General features: G+C 36.6%; 3 protein-coding genes across 4 annotated transcripts; 1 reads left to right on the forward strand and 2 right to left on the reverse strand.

Moving 5' to 3' along the window:
• Positions 1–3,778: 3,778 nt before the first annotated feature.
• On the reverse strand, positions 3,779–5,053 carry LOC131003808 (uncharacterized). The gene is made up of 2 exons (XM_057930363.1): positions 4,078–5,053; positions 3,779–3,914 (listed from the first exon to the last, which is right to left on the reverse strand). Exons 1-2 carry the CDS (start codon positions 4,407–4,409, stop codon positions 3,779–3,781), a joined length of 468 nt encoding a protein of 155 aa, XP_057786346.1. The 5' UTR covers positions 4,410–5,053.
• LOC131003809 (F-box/LRR-repeat protein At2g43260-like) lies at positions 4,416–5,063 on the reverse strand. The gene has a single exon (XM_057930364.1). The coding sequence runs from the start codon at positions 5,061–5,063 to the stop codon at positions 4,416–4,418; it is 648 nt and encodes a 215-aa protein (XP_057786347.1).
• A 5,255-nt stretch (positions 5,064–10,318) lies between these two features.
• Positions 10,319–12,097, forward strand: LOC131003776 (F-box protein At4g22390-like). Of its 2 annotated transcripts, none has more exons than XM_057930325.1 (2): positions 10,319–10,471; positions 10,840–12,097. In XM_057930325.1, exons 1-2 carry the CDS (start codon positions 10,469–10,471, stop codon positions 11,983–11,985), a joined length of 1,149 nt encoding a protein of 382 aa, XP_057786308.1. In that variant the 5' UTR covers positions 10,319–10,468; the 3' UTR covers positions 11,986–12,097. The 2 variants fall into 2 exon arrangements, with proteins under 2 accessions (XP_057786308.1, XP_057786309.1); XM_057930326.1 differs by having other exon boundaries at positions 10,330–10,471; positions 10,833–12,097.
• Positions 12,098–20,706: the final 8,609 nt, after the last annotated feature.

Here is a 20,706-nt window from a genome sequence, read left to right on the forward strand (position 1 = left end):
TTACTTGGTTCAGCAGCCACGGGGATTGTGCCCGTTCCAATTTATATAGGGTCTACGTTGAAAGTTTAATTTGAAAATGGCTCTTCTGCTCAGAAACAAAATGTTCCAAATGTTTCTGGAAATTCTTGCTTCCATTGGACCATTTGTATCTATATGCATCAGGATCCCTATTCATGAATCTCTCGTTTGTTCGAGAAATCAAGATAAAAGGATCGAACCATTTCTTCCGACTCTTTTTCAAATTTGATAAATGTTGGTTGATCATATATTTCATTATAGTTCTATGATTCAGAGTATCCTTTCCTATTTGATCCCTTTGAATTCCATATTCGAAGTTGCGATCGGATCGATTCATTAAAAAGAATTGATTCAATACATTTCTTATGTACCCATCGGTACTATATTGGTTTTGAATCATATTTCGGATCAATCTATATTGATTGACTGCCTCCATTATGTTGTTGCTAGCAAATACCACTATTTTTGGTTTTGGATCTTCCAAATCATTCCCGCAGTAGATCCGGACCCTTTTTTTTCTGATCCTTCGAGAAAAAGATTCATTCTCTTCATAAAAAAAAAGGACATTGAAACTTCAAGGACAAATGTTTCTTATTTATTCTTGTTAACTTTTTGTCTTCTTTTTTTTAATGTGATTTTAATTTTAATTCGATCCAAATTTTTTTAAAAATCCAAATTTATGTACTATTAGTTAAGCAACAACTCATATAAAAATGCCATTTAATCTATATAATATATACAGATGAATTTTTTCCCACTATGTTTTTCCTCTTTTTTTTCTCTCTTCTCCTGAAATTTTTTCACTATTTTTATCTCTATTTTTTATATAATTTAATTCTTGTCTAAACATCGTCCAATTTTATTTATGAATAAATATTTAATATGCATCTTAAATATAAGTTCGTGAAAAAATATTTAATATGGTATAAAATTCTTCAAAAATGAATTTAAAACAAATAAGTTATGAAAACTTTAAAATACTTTATTTTTTCTCTTCGTTAAAATTTTAACAATTTTTATATATGCTTGTATATAAAAATAATTATTTATTTATTATGACGTGAAATATTCTATAATAATAATGTGAAATGTTAATTTTTATTATCACATTATTTAAAATTATTTAATAACTATAATTATCGTTACACTTTGTACATAGTTGAAAATTTACGTTTTTAAATTTGAAAATTTATTGAGTAATTGATATATTTATTTTATTTTAAAATATATTTTGCATGTATTAATATTTTAATTCTATTTAATATTTATACTTATTTATTTAAATATGTTATTTAATTTTGATGTTTGTCGTACATAGCATGAATGAGCATACTAGTATGTACGTAAACTTTGAATTCTTTGGAATTTGGTTCGAACTAAAATTATGTAGTAATGGGTAAAAATGCTCACATAAATAACTTGTAATTAAAAAATGTTCACTCTTGCAAAAAAAAAAAAAAAAAAAGCCTTGATCTTATGCCCAAATTATAATGAATGGTCTAATATACCTTGGATGTTGATGGGTTGTTATTATTTTTTGTGAAAAGTTTTACACTTTTCTTATACAAGTATAGTTGTGTAAGAAAAATATGCAATTATTAGGTTTTTTGCTCATGTCGGTGAAACTTTTGAGTATTTGTCAGTTATTTTTTTGTTATTAAACTATAATTTAAATTCTCGAACTAATCCATTATTTATCAAAAAAAGTAAAATACATTATTTGCCATTAAATTAAACCGGCTACCACGCAATATAGGTAGCCTGTAAGAGATACAAGGTAGTTTCCTTGTGTTTTCCAAATTAAAAGAAATAAATTCATAGTATACCTTAACGTGTGCGTGTGTTGGCCCAGCGATAAATGCTCAAGGTCCGAGGTACTGGATTCGAGTCCACTGTAATTTATGTAATTAATGGTAGTGCGGTCTTTAAATTTCTTTATTTATGTAATTTATCAAAAAAAAACAATTAAAAAAATAGTATGGGTACCAACGTTGTGATACACGGGGCCATGAAATAAAAGGGAATTTAATAAGAAATTGTATTATCATTATTATCTCCAGTGCTATTTATCTCTCTTTTGTTCAATAGTATTCTGTGGATTGCTTGTCTCATATCTTGCGTCTAATCTGGGAAATGTGACTGTGTGGATATGTTCATAGCTTGATTTCTTTATCTGTATACATATGCTGTATTTTGTATGATTCCTCAATTCTACGTGACCATTGTATAAACTGTTTTGCTTGTGAGTTTCGCATGTTATTTGGTATTAGCTGAATACTCATGCCAAACTTGATCTCCATAATCTTGTCTCATCCACTGGCTTCGTACAATCGATCACGAAGCTCACCCCCTTTCCTCTTCCCGCCTTTCATAAGCATGCACGACGCTATCACACTTCACTATTTCTATTTCTAGCTAGCACCGTCGAGTGAATGAGAATTTTGAAACAGTTTGCATAAATAATCTCACTCAAAGATTTGTTTTCTAGAATGGCCATTTAGCAATCCTGCATGTAAAGTTGCAACTCAGTTGATAGTGATACATAAGATTACAAAACATAAAATAAAAGGTAATAGAAACAAGTATTTGTATAGTAACAGCAAACAAAATCTACTGAACCATATAAATTAATCTGGCAATAAGAAATCATTAGATTTAATAAAATATAAAAAAAGATGTAATCATTAATTTGATTCTTTAGAAGAAAAAAATGTTGTGAACTGTTTACTGAATTAAAATTTATTGAAGAAAAAGAAAAAACCTAAAAACCCATTAATAGCACAAAGAAAAAGTGCATCGATCAAAGCCCCAAAGCTGGACGTCTAATCTACATGCATCAATGTTGAAGTAGCGGATTTCATAAACGCTCTTTGTTGGAAGCCATTCTCTAATGCAGTAGTAACACTGCATTAAAGTAAGACTGCATTAAACTAATAATAACAAAAAACTCCCAAGTATGCAAATTAAATGTAGAGCAAAAGGCACATTCGATCGAAATAACTTGTCTTAATCAAACAAGCTCAAGCCCATGTCACTCTCCTCCTTCTCCTCTACAGCAGGGGCAACTGCAGCAGCGCCACCACCTGCAGGGCCGGTTGGAACCCCACCAACGCCGACGTTCAAAATAAGATCCTCCACGTTCCTCTTCTTGCAAAGCATTGCAAAAAGACTAGGCCAGTACAATGCTTTTTGGAATGGCCATTTCGCAATCCTGTAAAGTTGCAATTGAGTTGATACATAAGATTACAAAACATAAATAAAAGGTAATGAGCATAATTAGAAACAAGTATTTGTATAATAATAGCAAACAAAATCTACGGAACCATATAATCTGGAAATCAGAAATAATCAAATTTAACAAAATATAAAAAACGACGCAATCATTTGATTCTTAGAAAATAAGATGCTGTCAACTGTCATGAACAATACAGTTTGAGCACAATAAAAAGCCCATTACTTTTATGTGAATAAGAAAGACAAGCATTCTTCTTTGACCAAACAATCTACCAAGATACCAATTTGTGAAAATCCTCATTGATCCACAACTTTCAAAAAGAAGCTAAAGACTAAGGAGACAACAAATAAATGTGCATTATGCTATTACACTGTGGTAACCGATATTATCAGATCAAATTTATCATCAAAGGGGTGCATGGGAGCTAAAAAGAATGAACCAGCTGGAAATTAACAAATGAGAACAAGAATACCTCCTCCTGATCCTCCTCTGTCTCAATGATACGCATTCTGCAATTGCACGTGTTTAATTAGTAAAAAGAACTAAATAGATAAGAGAAAGTTGCTCCTCCTCTTCCAGCTCTTCCTCCTCCTCCTCGGCTGTGGATTCGATGGCATTGTCGTTGTTGCCCAATGAAATATCACGATTAAGAACATCGGATCTGCACTCGCACATTATAATTAAATATCATGTTTAGTCACATACTAACTCAAACAAAAGCAGCACTTGCAAAATAAAAGTAGACCCATTTCAGTAAAACAGTAAAAAAGGGCAGAATATTATAATTAACCCAAGCAAGCAAGGAGTAGAAGAATGGTAGATACCCCTGAATTGGCTTTCCATCCAGCAGCGTAACAAAGCTCTCAACATAAGAGAAAACGTAGACATTATCAGTAAAACCGAGAACCACGCATTTTTTCCTAGTATGGTCGTAAACAGATAGACCATGATTAGTTGCAATATTATTGCCACCACCATCCTTATATAGTCCACGAAGAAACAAGAATCGATTGTCTACCATAGTCATTGGTGCATAAACACTAGTAAGAGACACATTAAAATCTTTTTCCCATTTCTCTTCCCTACATACCCAAAGCTCATAATAATCCCCATCATAAAAAGAGGATGATTCAGATCCTCGTAGCCGATAGTACATAATGCCTTACAAATCTTCACCATAATAATTATCTAACTTGATGAGGCGAGCGCTATAGTCATCTGTCTTAGATGGTAAAGAAAAGTAAGAGAATTTTTCTTCACTAAAATCGAACGATACGACTTTGGTCCCACAAGCAAACCAATAACAACTACCTTCAACACAAGTAGGAGGTTCGGAGTAGACAATCCAAGCAGATGCACAAAAATCAGGAGTTTTAATCTTTTTCCAATCCTTAGATTTGAATGAATACACCTGAATGTCAAACCTGTCAACCTTGGACATCTTCAGATCTTCGCGATCACATAGATAAACACATACGATTTTGTAATCACCAGATTCAGAAAGATAGCCTAAACCAGCAGTCACGATATACGGAATCCATGGGTCGGGTTTATGTACCTTGTATTTGGATGGAAAGGATCGAAAGTGTTTGGTTGTGGGGTTGCAAAGAAAAAGGTGGTTATCATCGTAGATAAGCAACAAACCCTCATTACTGGTACCATAAGTGTGAACCTTTGGATCCAAAAAAGGAAGATCCAGATCACTTTGTTTGCATATTTCAGGTAAATCTCCCGGAGAAGTAATAGATAAACATTTCGTACCAGACTTGCACCATTGCACAGCAACCCTTCTCTTCTCGGAATTACGCATCGTCCACGGACGTTTAAAAGTAATGTTAAATGCCTAATTTTATTTCTAAATTTGGGTTGAGTCATTTGAACTGAGACAACCCAAAATAGAAATTGGGTTATTTGAAGTGGTACGGATGAAATAATTGTTAAAGAACAATCTCATGTGAATATTTTCTTAACACCTAGGAAAAGAATAATATTTATAAATCTTTCTTCATGAAAAGAACCATTTAAATAACAATAACAACAATAACTTGTGTTATATTCCTTTATGACCGAGAAACAAAGCTCTATGGGTGAGTTTAAATAACAATAACAATAACAATAACAATTTGAGGTAATTTCAATTACATTAATTACCTCAAATTAAACAGATTCAAAAATAATATATATATATATATATATGTATATAATTGCTTATAAAAATAATATTATATAATTTAAATAACAACTTAGAATAATTCCTTTCGACGGGTTAAACACTAGTGAGCATAATAACATGAAACCACATTAATTAAGGTGATGTTTTAAATGCATTAGTGAATTCAATAAAAATAAAAATAAAATTATATAATTTAAAAATGTATATAAAAAAGAATAATTGCAATGAATTGAAGAATTTTGAAATGGTGAGCTTAGAGAATGCCACATAGAATAAGTGATTTTCCTATTATAAAGAAGATGGTGACCCATGATCAGTTTTTTGTAAATAAGTATGAAAAATAGAGATAAAAATTAATTTTTTTTATGGAATAGTGTTCAAAAATTAAAAAGAAAAGGAAAAACATATTTTGAGGATACGATCCAAAATGTCAAAATGCACATATTTTTCGGTGACGTGGGCAGTATATTATATCGAGCACTTGATTATTAATGAATAAATAAAGCTGTTGGGAACCTTGTGGAATATCCTAATCCTTGTTTTGATGATACCAAAATTCATAGGTCTTAATTGTAATAGACTAGAACAGTTTTGAACTCAAGTGTTAGAGTTCGTTTCTAGTTTAGCTTGCGGTTTTGAAGACTGAAGACTGAAGACTAAAGGACGAAGGACTGAAGATACCAATTGAAGTATCAGTTGAAGAATCAGTTCGGAACTGATTACATAATGCGTGCTCCATGGACTCAGCGAACTGATACTAAAGTCAAGTATCAGTTAAACATTCTTCCTCGGACTGAACTTCCAACGTTCAAAGGAAGCCACATACTCACAAAAGTACAGCCGCATTAAATGCAGAGATCTCAGAATCTCCTTATCTCTTCAGAGGTCATTCCTATTTGGTGGCTACTTTATCAGAGTCGTCACATCTCCGTCCTTCAAGAGAGTCATTTCCACCAAACAAGGAACCTCGAAGATTGAAGTCTCAGCCCAAATTCGAAATGCTCTCCAACGGAAGAAATCTTGAAGACGTTCTCCGCCAACGGATCTATTCAAGACCTCTCCAATAAATAGCGCTCGAGGATCAACTTCAATCTTCACCGATTCAACGACATAAGCTGAAGCTCTGCTAAAATCGCTACTCAGCCTAAAGCTTAACCTCTCCAAAGCTTGAATCGAAGAAGAGAATTCCAAAGCCAAAATCAGTCACTGCTGATTACATACATTCTCTTAGACCTTAGGCAAACCTCTGTTTACCCAGAAGCCAAGGTCAAAACTTGCTCCAAAGAACTTGTTCTTTGCAGTATAGTTGCCAACCGTTCAAACCTCCTTTCAGAAAGAAAGAGTAGAGTGTTTGAGTGATTCGGAGTTTAGGAAGGTACTCTGACTCTGAGAAGTCTTAGCCCGGGTTGTGCTAAGCGAGAGAAATCCGACACGAGTGAAGTGTGGGTACTGAAGAAGTGGTTTCTTCAGTGGTACGGTTGTGTGCACCCGACAAGCACACGGTTTGGTTTGCAGTGCACCTGTTAAGCACTTGCGGAGTGGATTGTTGGTCTGATCAACCGACCGTGGATGTAGGAAAGGGTTTTTCCGAACCTCGTAAAAGTCTCTGTGTTATTTACAGCTTTCAGTTTTACATTCTTACTTGTGTTGTTTCAATTGATAAACTGAATACTGAATAACTGCAAAGAGAAACATAAGACTAACAACGTGCTCAACCGAGGCTATTACGAAACTAAGTTTATTTCCGCTGCGTATGATATCAGTCTGACTGATCTATCTTCTGATAGTCAGGAAGAGTGTTATCATCTATATTTTAGCAAACTCGACTGAAGCCCTTACGTGCATCAGTTAAGTTCCAGTAACTTAACTGATAACTCCTTACTGAAGAGTTTTCAGTATCAGCCGTCAACCCTGTTTGGTCAAAACTCCTTTCAGTTAACAGGTGTCATAGTTTGCGTGTGAAGTTTCGCTTTGATCTCTATCTTGAGATCCCTCAGTTTGAGGTGGGAAAAATAGCCCATAGGTGTATTCCCCCCCCCCCCATACACCTATTCGAGACCCTCCGGACCTAACAAAAGCTACTAAATTTAAAAGTTACTTAAATAATAGTAGAAAATTATACTCCCTTCATTATTCCCTCCGTCTATGATATCGTTTCCATTTTTGTCATTTTGGTATATTCATAATATTATTTTCACTTTTATTTATATCACTAGGGTTCACATGACACATATTATTTCCTCCATACAATTATAGTGGGACCCAAACTCTACTCAAAATGGATATCCATTGTTATTAATTATTCCCTCCATCCACAATTTAAAGCCCTACTTGCCCTTAAATTTTTGTCCACAAATTAAAGCCCTATTTTGTTTTTTGTACTTTTTTATTCTCCTTCTTTTCCTATATTTCCCACCCTTTGCCACTAATGGATCCACCTTAAAACACATTTATCATTTTTATATTCTATATTTACTACACTTTATCACTAGTGGACCTACTCACAACACCGTTATCACTTTAGTCAACTACCTTTATCACTTTAGTCAACCACACTTATATTTCACTCGCAACACCTTTTTTAGTTTTCTTAGTCTCCATGCTCACACCAAAGTGGGGCATTAAATTGTGGACGGAGGGAGTATTATCCAATATTTTCTAAAATCTCGTGCCATTTATAACGTTGATATCAAATGCAGTATAATTTGAAAATCAATTACATTAAAATATACCACAATAGTGACAACACATTACTGTGACACAAAATAGAATATCATCCAAGACTCGAGACTGAAATTGGTGTTTTCAGTATTCCTCTTACAAACGTTCAATTAAATAAATAAACTAAGGGTGATTCTATTCATAGCCCCCGTTTTACTCAGTATAACCCCCTATTAAAAATAATAATCATAAATTTACTATTATACCCTATAGCACATAACCCCCATATTAACCCTTTATCTCATTTTGGATGCACCGAAACGCCACTTTCAGTGCTCGAACTACTTCATCCTCTTCCACCGCCGGACTGCAGCCTTGGCCACCCTTCCGTTGTTCATTCCCTTGAAGGCCCACTAGGTAAAAGAAGTTCTCTGCTGTTATAGCTTAATTATATCAAGATTTCTCCTCCCATCAATGATCTCAAAGAGTAGCATCCCGTAACTGTAAATATCCGTTTTCACAGTGATGGAGCGATTGCTCACCCACTCTGCAGGCGGGGGGCTGAAGCCCCCTCCCTAATTTTGAGTTTTTTTATTTTTATTTTAAATATAAATAGATATATGTCTATATAATAAAAGAAATTTGTTTTACAAAAGTTGATTTGCTTATTATATTCTTCCATATATAATTAATTTAAGAATAATTGTGTTATTTAAAATTATATAATCTATAAAAATATTATACATTATTATTACTATTATGCTTGTCTTTTAATAGAAAATGCCTAAAATGTATGGAATGCCAAAAAAACTTGTGTTTGCTATTATTACTATGCTTGTCTTTTATTATTATTGATTCTAGCTTGTAATTTTTGAAACTATATAATCTATGAAAATATTGTTCGTTATTATTGTTATTATGCTTGTATTTTAATAGAAAAAATACCTAAAATTTACGAAATGACAAAAAAAATTGTAATGTATTGAAATTAATTTTTAATATATTGAAACTATATAATCTATGAAAATGTTGTTCTTTATTATTACTATTATGCTCGTCTTTGAATAAAATGCCTTATAAATACAGAATGTCCAAAAAAAATTTGTAATGTATTGAAACTATATAATCTATGAAAATGTTGTTCTTTATTATTACTATTATGCTCGTCTTTTAATAAAAAAATGTCTTAAATATATGAAATGTCCAAAGAAAGAATCTCGGGGAACCCTCCTACAAGTTCAGCCCCCTCCCAAATTAATTCCTGGCTCCGCCACTGTCTGCAGCTAGGTACCCTCTCGTTCCCCTTATCGTGGTCACCACACTTGACACCTCCCTCCCCATCATCTTGTCCAGGCCGAAAATCCTACACCTTGAAAATTGTTTTCCTGCTTGATGTCGCAGTGGAAATAAGCAATGCCTTTGTACAGTACCAACACCCACTTAAAAACCGAGTTTAATCTAAAAACCTGCTGCAATTCTCTCCACTAATGTAGCAATGCAATATCCAATTATCCAACGATCCATTCTTCATGAACTCGTATGTATGTGTAATAGGTATATACATTTATACACTGTGTTGATTGATGTGTATAAGCTAAATTAATATAGGTGGACAGTTTATATATAAGGACGTTAATTTTTCATTAATATTAAGGAAGGTGGAGATAATCTAGAAATGCCCATTGCATTTCATTTTCCTCAAAAGCCTCTGTGTCCCCTCCAAGCAAATCATGTCTTTTTATATCTACCTATATGTTTCATTACTTGTTCCTAGTAATTGCGAAAAGTTACTAGTCTTCTTCAACTGCAAATCGCAGTAACTGAAATTGATGGGGTGCCTTGACACGATCAGGGAACTCTCGAGAGCTCTCCTCAACTTCCTCTTTCGACGAACATTGATATGCAACAAGCAAATTAAACAAGCAGGATATTAGCATAGTGATGCTTAAACACCCCACACTAAATAATAGGATCGGAAATCCACATATGTATCCGTCAAATACAGGAAGAATGGGGGTTACACGGTGTTTAATTTGGGGGTTATAGGCTATAGGTAAAATTGAAAATTTATAATTATTTAATATTATTATTTTTAATAGATGGCAATATTGAGTAAAACGGGGGCTATCAATAGAATTACCCATAAACTAAATAAAGTACCCAAAATGCAAAAGTTCGCATTAAATGAAATTAATCAGTATTTTTCTTAGACAAAAAAAATAAGTGAAAGCCCACATTAAATTGTCGATAGCGTATTAGAGACGCATAAGGAAAGCTCACATTCAAAACCCCAAACTGCGTTTGGTTTTGCAGTGTGGCTGGAGATACACTAACCACATGAGCGATAGCTACCATCTCTACAGCTGCAGCGTCGCCGTCACATGGTATTTTGTTTTATTTTTATTTTATCTTCTTTTTTTTTTTATTATTATCATTTTTGTTTTTGCGGATTTTCTGTAAATTAGAGCGTGTGTCTTTACTCATTTGTTCGAGTTTGGATGCAATGCAGCATATATGTTGTTATTAGCATTGCCGAATTTGCAGACATAATTTCTCGAATTGATTAGGTTTTGTTGGGCCTAAAACCTGATTTGGTTAGTATTCGCCACTCACTTTCTTAGATATCCTACATTTGTTCTTATTTGATTTTGTGTAAGTTCTGATAAAAATAATTAAATAGTTTATGTTGTGTTAAAAAATACATGAAATAGTTTAAGAACTGACTCTTGCATTGTTTTTGATGAGGTAAAAGATGAATAAGACAAGCATTAAAAATCCCAGAATGGGGCAAGATTTGTTCACATATCTACCATCAGAAATCATACTCAACATCCTCTCAAGACTCCCCGCTCGAACCACCATGATTTGCAAGTGTGTTTGTAAGCCGTGGCTCGATCTGCTCGTGACTCCTGAGTTCGTCAAGTCCCATCTCTCTAAATCAGTCCCTGGCCTTGTTGTTTTCGAGTGGAAAACAGATCCGAACCCACACAAAGTCGTTGAGTTTGTAAACAAGCTTGATTTTAACTGCCATGAGCATCGGTGGAATGTAGTCTTCAGCTTTGACCTCCCATTTTATGGGCCAGTTCATGACTCAGCTAATGGCTTGCTCTTCTCGTGTCATAGAGATGACGAAATTTTTGTATGCAATCCAATCACTCGTGAGTACATCAGGCTTCCTTCTCCTCTTCCACGGATTTACCCCAAACCTGAGATTGAAAGGCTCACTTATGGGTTTGGAGTGAGCAGAAGCAGCGGGGAATTTAAGGTGGTTAGGATTTTATCAGCAATCGCGGGAAGAAATGATCGATGTGACTGGCAAGTTTACACCGTTGGGACTGCATCGTGGAGAAGAGTTGCGTGCTGTAGCCTGCTTGAGTATGGAGGAAACAGTAAAGGGGTACTTCTTAATGGAAATCTTCATTTCTTGGGGTGGGAACCGTACTCATCCAGGGTTTCTTGCCTCGACCTTGAAACTGAGCTTTTGAGCACCTTTTCTCCTCCTCATCCCAGTTATCCTAACACGGGTAGGAATTTGTCTGTTTTAGGGGGCTGCTTATGTGTGTGTGATATGACTTTGTCCCAGCCTGTTAACGAGATTCATATATGGTTGATGAAGGAATATGGCGATGATGAATCTTGGACAAAGGAATTTATCATTCACAAGGTTGGTTTGGAAGATCGCTTGTGGTTTGTTTGCCCCATTAAAGTTTTTGAAGACGGCGATATCATAATGGGATTGGAATTCAGACAACTGGGATACTACTCCAGCAAGACTAAAACTATTCGAAAACTTGATGTGTCTGAACTTGATCCTAATATTTCAAGCTGTGCAGTCGTTTATGCCCCAAGTTTTCTTCCGCTCAAAACTTATGCTATGGAGAATGTGATCTCATTCTGATTTGTGGCTATATTTCTTTCACGATGAAATGTAATTTTTATATCTTTCGGCCACCATCTTCCTAATGTTCTTTTCTGATTTCTTGATATGAAGGATTGAAAAGTTTACCTTTTGGTGAAGAGAAGTTCAAAGTAAATTATCAAAACTTGTGATGTGAAAAGTGTGGTAATGCCTATATATGGACGCAAATCTGTTTTTTTTTTAGGATTGATAATGGTTTCTCATTTCCTGTGTTGTGACTCAAACCTCCAACTTGTTGGTTTGAGGGGAAGTGTCTTATCCATTCACTTTCTCCTTGTGTTCAATCCATCAGTTTCTCATCAGATTGGTCGACGATGAATGTGAAATGTTTCAAGCATGGTATGTATTGTTTATCTGCTTTTTCTCTGGGAGATCTATGTGAAATATCTGAAGAAAGTTTGAATCTTCCATCCAAAGCTTTAGGCTGATGCTAGCAGTTGTGGGGGTTTCTTGCTTATTGGACACCGTTTTCTTTGCAACCCCACAACCAATTACAGTTTCAATTCTTTGTTATGGCATAGGTCTGAAGATATCGCGGGTTGACAGCTATGACATTGAGGTGTATTCATTCGAAACTAAGCGTTGGAATCTGTTTGGATTGTCTACTTGGATGCTCCTATTTGTGTTAAAGGTAGTTGTCATTGGCTTTCTTATGGGACCGAAGTCATATCGTTTGATTTTAGTGAGGAAAGATTTTCTTTATCATCTAGGACAGAGTAGGTTGGTCGCCATTGCTGTGACTTTAACCTCATCAACATCAAGTTAGATAATGATGGTGAATTATGTACTATCGGCCACGATGATTAATTCATTAATGAAAAGGTGATTCATGCATGGTATTATATATGTATAAAGTTAGCTTCATAAGAGTAGCATTAGTTACTTGTGTTTTGAGATTACATTTCTAAGGAAAAGCAGCTTTCTCTTTTATGTATAGTTTCTTTTACTAATTAAACACATGTGTAAACTGCAGAATTCGTATTATTGATACAGAAGACGAAGAGGAGGAGGAGGTATTCTTTTTAGGTCCCATGCACCCTTTTGATGATAAAGTTGATCTAATAAATAGTGTAGTTGCATAATGCACATTTATTTGTTGTCTTCCTTAGTCTTTAGCCTTTGTTTTCCAAAGTTGTAGATAGACGAAGATGTTCAAATTTTGGAGTCTTGTTTGGTGAAGAATGCTTATGTCTTTCTTATTCATAAAAGGGCGAGGAAGAAGATTAGATGTCCAGCTTTCTTATTCAATGGCTTTCTTACTCAATCGAAAGTTGGTGAATTTTTAAATCACTTTTAAAACTCATTGAAAAAACGAGAAATCGACTAAAGTTTGAGGATTGTGGCGTTATTTCTCCTATTTTAAAATATGTAGTGAAATTTGTACATGACAACGAAAGAGTTTTGAATTATATGAATCTAAACTGACTTTTGATATTTTGCAGAGATGCTATAATTGCTGCAGTGGCCAACTATATATGAAGATTTTTTTTATATTTTCATATGTAAAAATTATCGATTTTTTTTTTTGAGGGAAAAACGCGAAGCTTATATTAAGCTTATATCGACAACAACAAATCTTCTTGCTGGGAGGCCTCCCAAAGGGCATCACAAAGAGACTCCGAACCTTGATTAGTGCCTTGAAGAACATGAATGGCTAAGAAGGGAATCAGAGAAGATATACACCGGGCCTAAGTCGTTTTCTAAGCAGAATCCCGCTAACATCATAGCGTGTAGTTCGCCCAAGAGTACCGTTGGAGTAAAGGCAAGCAGCAGCCACACAGGCTGACCCAACTCATTTCGGAAGACGAAACCGACCCCAACCCGATCGAGTACTGTCGTTCCCCTGAAACGTGACATCCACATCAAGGCGAAGAGCACCTTGACATGGAGGCTGCAAAGAATCCGAGCCCTCCCTCGGTGGAACACGATTTTGGACAGCTACCACCCGGAGGGCTTCTTGAAATTCCAGCAACATCTCATCACTTGGACTGATAGCTTCTGCAGAAAAGCCACCCATGCTTCATAGTGTCCCAGAATTCTGTCTCTCTCCAAAAACCACGGACCGTCTCACATAAAATAAGACAATGAACCGTTGAGCCCCACCACTTTTTACACCAAGAGCAAATTCCATTAATTGGAACATGATGCTTAAACAAATTTGCATCAGAGCTCGCCAAGCGAAATGACGAACCTTAGGTGGAACATTAAGAGCCTAGAGCTCCTTCCAGCTTTTGATACTAGGCGCGGTCGAAGTAGAAATTGCTGCATATCTTCTCAATGGCCGTGCATATACGAAAGCAGGTCATGGCATAAGTGGGAATGGAATGCAATACAGCTTTGATCAATGTTTCCTTTCCTCCGAGAACCATTTAACTTTCTTCTGGAGATAGCCAAACTGAAGCTTCTTTAGTCTCATAACCATGTGTCTCTTTGATACCAACAACATCAACGACCGAATCAATGGTGCTAGGACTAAGAGATATTGTAGATTTGTCATAGTTAATAACTTGTCCAGAGGCTCTCTCATACTTCTTAAGCACATCCGCAAAATCATTTGATGCATTCTCCTCAGTCTTAAAAAACACCAAACTGTCATCAATGTCGAGCAATATTAATACAGTTGAAAAGACCTTAATTCTCGAAACCTCGAAACACAGAAGAGAAACCCTGAGAACAAATGTTTATACACAAATTGTATTGGACAAGATCGAGCCAAATATTCTATTAGTTGGAGTATATATGTTGTGTGTAAATATAAGCAAAAATTTATGTATATCTAAATATATTGTGCATCCATCTGAATTAGTTAGTTTCCCCAACCATATATATAACACAAAATCTCCCATATACGGTACACCCAGATGTACAGTATCATTTCGATAACATGATAGTGTCATTTTTCAGATAAAATTATTTATATAATATGATAGAGTCATTTGTAAAACAAAATAGTGATAGTGTCATCTACACACGGGTGTACAGGAGACCACCTCAATCTATAATACTCTAAACACATGAATTTTTTATATCACAAAATTTTCTCTCTCCTCATAATTTTTCAGTCCAAATTTTCTATCTTTATTTTATTTTTGGGTTAATAGCCAAAAAATACATGAACTATCATCAAATTTGCAAATTGCACACGACCTTCAAAATTAGCCCCAGAATACACCACCTTTCGATTTAATTGTAATTTGCACATGCGTTGACCATCATCTTAAACGTTGTTGACGTGGCAGCCGAAAATTGCAGACGTGGACTAACCGCCGGGCATGTAAAACGACGTCGTTTTATCAAGTTTTTCTAAATAAAAATAAAAAGAAAAAAAAAACCCTTTCTGCTCAACGCCTCCTTTCTGCTCTCTCTCTCTCTCCACACAGAGACGCCACTCCCTTCTTCCTCACCGGCGTTGCCGGCGTCGTCACCGGCGTCGTCGCCTCTCCCTTCTCTCGCCTCTCACCGTTCTTCCCTCTCTTTGCGTGGTGTGTGTAGGTCGGAGAAAGTTAGAGGTGGCGGTGGGGTAAAAAGGGGGAAATCCCCAGATCTGGCGGCGGCGGCGGCGAGGAAGAAGAGGAGCTGGGGTTTGGTGTTTGTTGTTGCGTGGTGTGTGTGGGTCGGAGGGGGTTTGGTATTGGCGGTGGAAAGACTCGCGAGGAGGATGAAGGCGGCGGCGTTGTTGGAGAGGATGAAGGCCGAGGGCTGCGATTTGGGGATCTAGGAGGTCGAGGGCCTGATTTTGGTGGAAGAGCTGGCCGGCGGTGGTGGAAAGCTTGAGGAAGGAGAGGAACGACGCTGTGATTTGAGAGAGAGATGAATTTTTGTGGAAGGAGAGGAACGGCGGTGGTGGAAAGCTTTGGATAATGGATTTGCAAATTTGCATGCTCGCTCCAGGATGATGGATTTGTCTAAGTTATCTTAGTTTTGGATAATTGAATGTGTTTAATTCGCTCCAGGATGGTGGAAAGCTTGAGGAAGGAGAGGAACGACGGTGGTGGAAAGCTTGAGCTGGCCGGCCGGCGGTGGTGGAAAGCTTGAGAGAGAGATGAATTTTTGTTTTTTTTTTATTTATTTTTTAATAAAAATGACATGTGTATTGCCAAATCAATTAAATTGCCACGCGTATTGCCACATACAATAAAAATGCCACGCGTATAGTCCACGTCATTGCCGGTCAACTTTAATTATGGCCGGAGTTCTCGCCGTGTGCAAATTACAACAAAATCAATAGCTCATGTATTCTGGGGCTATTTTTGAAGGTCATGTGCAAAATGCAAATTTGGTGAAACTTCGTGTATTTTTTTGCTATTAACCCTTTATTTTTTTTATTTTAATTATTTTCAAAAACTAACTAACTTCGATTCATGAAAAAATATTTAATATAAATATTAAATTAAAGATTAGGAGATTGTCGCATTTTGCAAATCTATATTCCTACAGTTTTTTCAATAGGTAAGAATTGAGTAAAATTGTCGCATTTTGATGGGAAGGCCCTAATGCAGCCAAAATCTTTTAGTCTTATAAATTCTAGCCATACAAATAAAAATATAAAATAATACTCCTTCCGTCCCAACGAAAGCGGTGCGTATTCTTTTTTGAGCTGTTCCAACAAAAGTGATGCATTTCCTTTTTTGGTATTAATTTTACACTACAAATAATGTTGCCCCACATATCTTTTACACATTTTTACACTACAATCTTATTTTCCTTAAATTTCGTGCCGAAAGCGCACCGCTTTCGTTGAGACGGAGGGAGTAATATTTTTGACGAAAATATCATTTTTAGTGTACATTGAAAAAGTATGTAATAGTTTTTTGAATGTTATACACACTTTTGCGAATGTGTAACAATATAAAACACATTGTTACACGATTTAATAAAAATTGTGTAATAGTCTATTTTACACTACTAAATACACTATTATACACTTTTATAAAAATGTGTAATACGGTTGTAAGTGAACCAAGTCGCTCGCGAACTATTCGGGGCTCGTCTCGAAAAAGCTCATTTGAAATTCGTTCGTTTTCTAAACGAGCCGAATTTGAGTCCGAATCTGAGCTCGATCAAACTATCGAGCTCGCGAACACATTCAGCTCATACCTTCGCGGGCCGCGAATATATTCGTGATCCTAATATATTCGTCGTGATCCTATTCGCGAATAGGTTCGCGCGTCGCGAATAGGATCGCAAATGTAATGCCCCGTTTCCTCGAGCTAAGTTTAGAATAATTTTGAACTTAGATTTAAGATGATTCACGCCGGATAAAGAAAATAAATTTATTTTAATTCCAACAAAAGTGATTTACAAAAAAACATTTGTAAATTTAGTTATTAAATTTTTATGCATTGCATATTTATTTAATTTAGCATTTAAGCATTTACACGAGCTATTTATCTAGCAAACACTAAATGATGATCACAGTACCTATTATTAAACCCTGAAGTTTTTATTTGTCCAATCAACACCCATACCCTACGTTGTCCATCAGCCACCCTACACATATTCAAGTAGCCCAAAATTCAGGCTTTATGCCATGCTTGGCAGAGGCAATCAAATGCCCCAAGCTCCTCTGCCAATTCAACTACTCCTTCACCACTCCACACAACTCATTTCGTGAAGGGAAACTGAAACAGAGAGCAACCATTCCCCTCACCAATTCAGCAGCAACACACCTCCAATTTCAGCAAACTCAAATAAAAAACTCTTGAAGATCACACGAGGCTTTCAGCTTGAGGGCTTTCCCCACTAAACATTCAAAGGTTTCATCTTAGACTCCTTACTTCTCTCATTTCATAGAAAGATGTATAAAGAATTTCAACTGCCCAACCAAGATTCACGAGCATACATGCATTCACAAACAAATTTTTATACCAGTGTAGATATGTATAAATGATCTGTATATATATATATGTATGTACATACATCAGAGCATGACTGTCTTTAAAGAAGAAAGGATATAAATGGAGTCTTGAGTTTTGATTGTTGCTGTCGATCTGAGTGTTTGGGGCGTTTGAGTCGGAAAACTGAGGGTGCGTAGTCGACGGCGGCAGCCATGGCTGCTGTTGCTGGAAGTTCTTTTGAGGGAGTTCAGGCGGCGGCGGTGGCTCCCCTGCTGCTGGCACGCTGTCTGTGAGAGGGGGAAGAAATAGAGGATCAGTCGAGAGGGAGGCGGCGGCGGCGTTTTCGCCGTAGCCAAGGAGGAAGGCGGAGGCAACGTGGAGGCTGTTCCCGCCGGGTTCGGTGAAGAGAGGGGAGAACGGCGGTGGCCACGGGTGCTGTCGTGGGGAGGTTTGAGAGAGAGCATAGGGAGGTCGGGCGCGGCGGCCCTGCCGTTGTCGCTCGGCCACGGACGGAGGGAGAGATGGGAGTTGCGGTCGGCGGCAGCCTTGCTGCTGCAGACGCCGGAAACAGGCAAGAGAGAGAGAGGCCGAGGGAGGCGGCGGCGTTTTCGTCGTTGCCGAGGAGGAGAGAGAACAGGGGGAGTGACAGGGGTGCGAGGGAGGAGTGTTCCGGAGCGGCGCTCGTCGCCGGGGGTGGTGGCGCGCGGCCGTGAGTCCGAGAGAGAGAAAGGGACGAGCAGTCGTGGGAGGATGAGTGACTGATGGGCGTGACTGATGAAAGGAAGGAAGAAGAAGAAAAGGGTGTTGGGCTAGGGCTTGAGGGTTGGGCTTCGAGTGTTGGGCCGAGTCAGTTGATCCGAGTTTTGTTCAATTTTTGTTTCAGTTGGGCTGATTGGGTTATTTTCAGTTGGGCCCTTATTTAAAACCTCATTGGGTCAGTTTTATTTTAAGACTTTGGGCTGCTTTGATTAATTCTATTAATTGGGCTGCCCTATTTTAATTAATTGAACTATTAATTAGTTTGATTAATTATTTTCAAAGACTAGTTTTCATAATAATATTAAATTATTATTATGTGCATATTTTAAGTAAATTACTTATTATATGCTAAGCATGACATGAAATTGCATTTATTTTGCAATAAAAGTATTTATGATTTAATTGGTTTTATTTATAATTCCAATTGTTAAAGAAAAGATGAGTAAGAATATTGTTGGTGTTCTTGACTCAAGAGAAATGTTTTCAATTATTTATTCATTAAATTTTGAAAACCCGGCTAAGTGAATCATAGAATGTTAAGCACTTCACCATGACTTAAGATTAGTTTCAAGGAGACCTATTAAGAATAGATTTCTTGTAGGCTTTGAACGTCAGGAGGATTAGCACTGCTATTCCGATTCAGAGATAAGGTTAAACGACAGGCTTTGCCTATACAGGTGGGCTTACTTTCCAAATGTATAAAGTATGATTGAGTTATTAAGCTCTAAATGTTTCAATGAAATGCAAATTATTTATTCAACGAAATGCAAACTGTTTATCCAATAAAATGTTTATGTGCACTCTGCTCTGTTTAAGGCTCGCGCAGTTAATCAATTGAGGTTCTCTTATGACCTAATACGTTGTTTGAGAATTGTGTACACTTGTTAGTTGACTCGGTGGGTTGATCTCCATCGGGCTCTAACGAGAGGCGTTATAAGGGTGCTCGGCTGGATGTGTTCCGGAGCATGTGAAATATAAGGGCTTGTCTGGGTAGCATCCCGGGGTCAAAGTAAACTTGTCTGGGTTACGCCCTCAGTTCAAGTCAGCGGGAGACAGAGATCCGTCGGTGGCTAGAGGTCCGGGATCACAGCGAGTAACAGAAAGGGAGTGTGACATGTGCGCACAAATGAAAGAAATGTTTTAACATGCTTAGAAGTTCTTTCAATTTAAAACCTTCTAAGTCATGTCAAGTATGATTGGATAAACTGCTCTTTACGAAAATATGAAATGTTTCAGAAAATGCATGCCCACTAAGTACATTAGTACTTAGCCCAAAATTACTTTCAAATGTTTTCAGGTTGGCTGGCTGGTGCTGACGGGACGGAGCTGAGGCTAGGGTTAAATTCCTATTTTAGACTTCCGCTGTAGCAATCATTCATATCCGTCTTTTCTTATCCCAACTTAAGATCTTCATGTAAAATTTCAAACGATATACTTGACCGAGCTTAGACTCTTCACTACTGAATTTATGCTAATGAATGTCGGTTGTCAGAAGCATGAAACAAAACTTGTGATCCAAAGGGGCATAGCCCGACTTAATATTTTATTACTCGGCTTTAACAAGGTTTTTCCCTTGTTTATTTCTATGAATTATTCACACCTCGATTATATTTATTCCTTCAAGAATTGGGGTGTGATAGAATGGTATCAGAGCATGAGTTTTCTTTCATGTTTCTGATAACCATAAGCTTTTCAATGTCGAGTCTAGAATAGTATCTCTAGACTTCTAAGAATGTCAGTAGCCCTCAGCTCACCGTCACACTGCCGCAACCAAGGTACGATAATAGTTTCAAAATATACATATATGTATTTCAGCTGTTATGAATGTTTCCAAGAAAAAAAAAAGTGTGCGCTTTCAATGAATGATGCTATATGAATTGCTTACCGCTTTCCATATGCTATAAGTTATGAATTGTTAATCGCTTTCATTTTGTTATTTTGGGTCTCCGACCCATGTAACCAGTAAGTATCGTGTTTGGGACAACCCGAGCCCTTAACGATAAGATGAGTAAGTATCGTGTTTGGGACAACCCGAGCCCTTAACGATAAGATGAGTAAGTATCGTGTTTGGGACAACCCGAGCCCTTAACGATAAGATGAGTAA

The sequence above is a fragment of the Salvia miltiorrhiza genome, unplaced genomic scaffold (assembly GCF_028751815.1).
Source record: "Salvia miltiorrhiza cultivar Shanhuang (shh) unplaced genomic scaffold, IMPLAD_Smil_shh original_scaffold_269, whole genome shotgun sequence".
Classification (NCBI taxonomy): Eukaryota; Viridiplantae; Streptophyta; class Magnoliopsida; order Lamiales; family Lamiaceae; genus Salvia; species Salvia miltiorrhiza.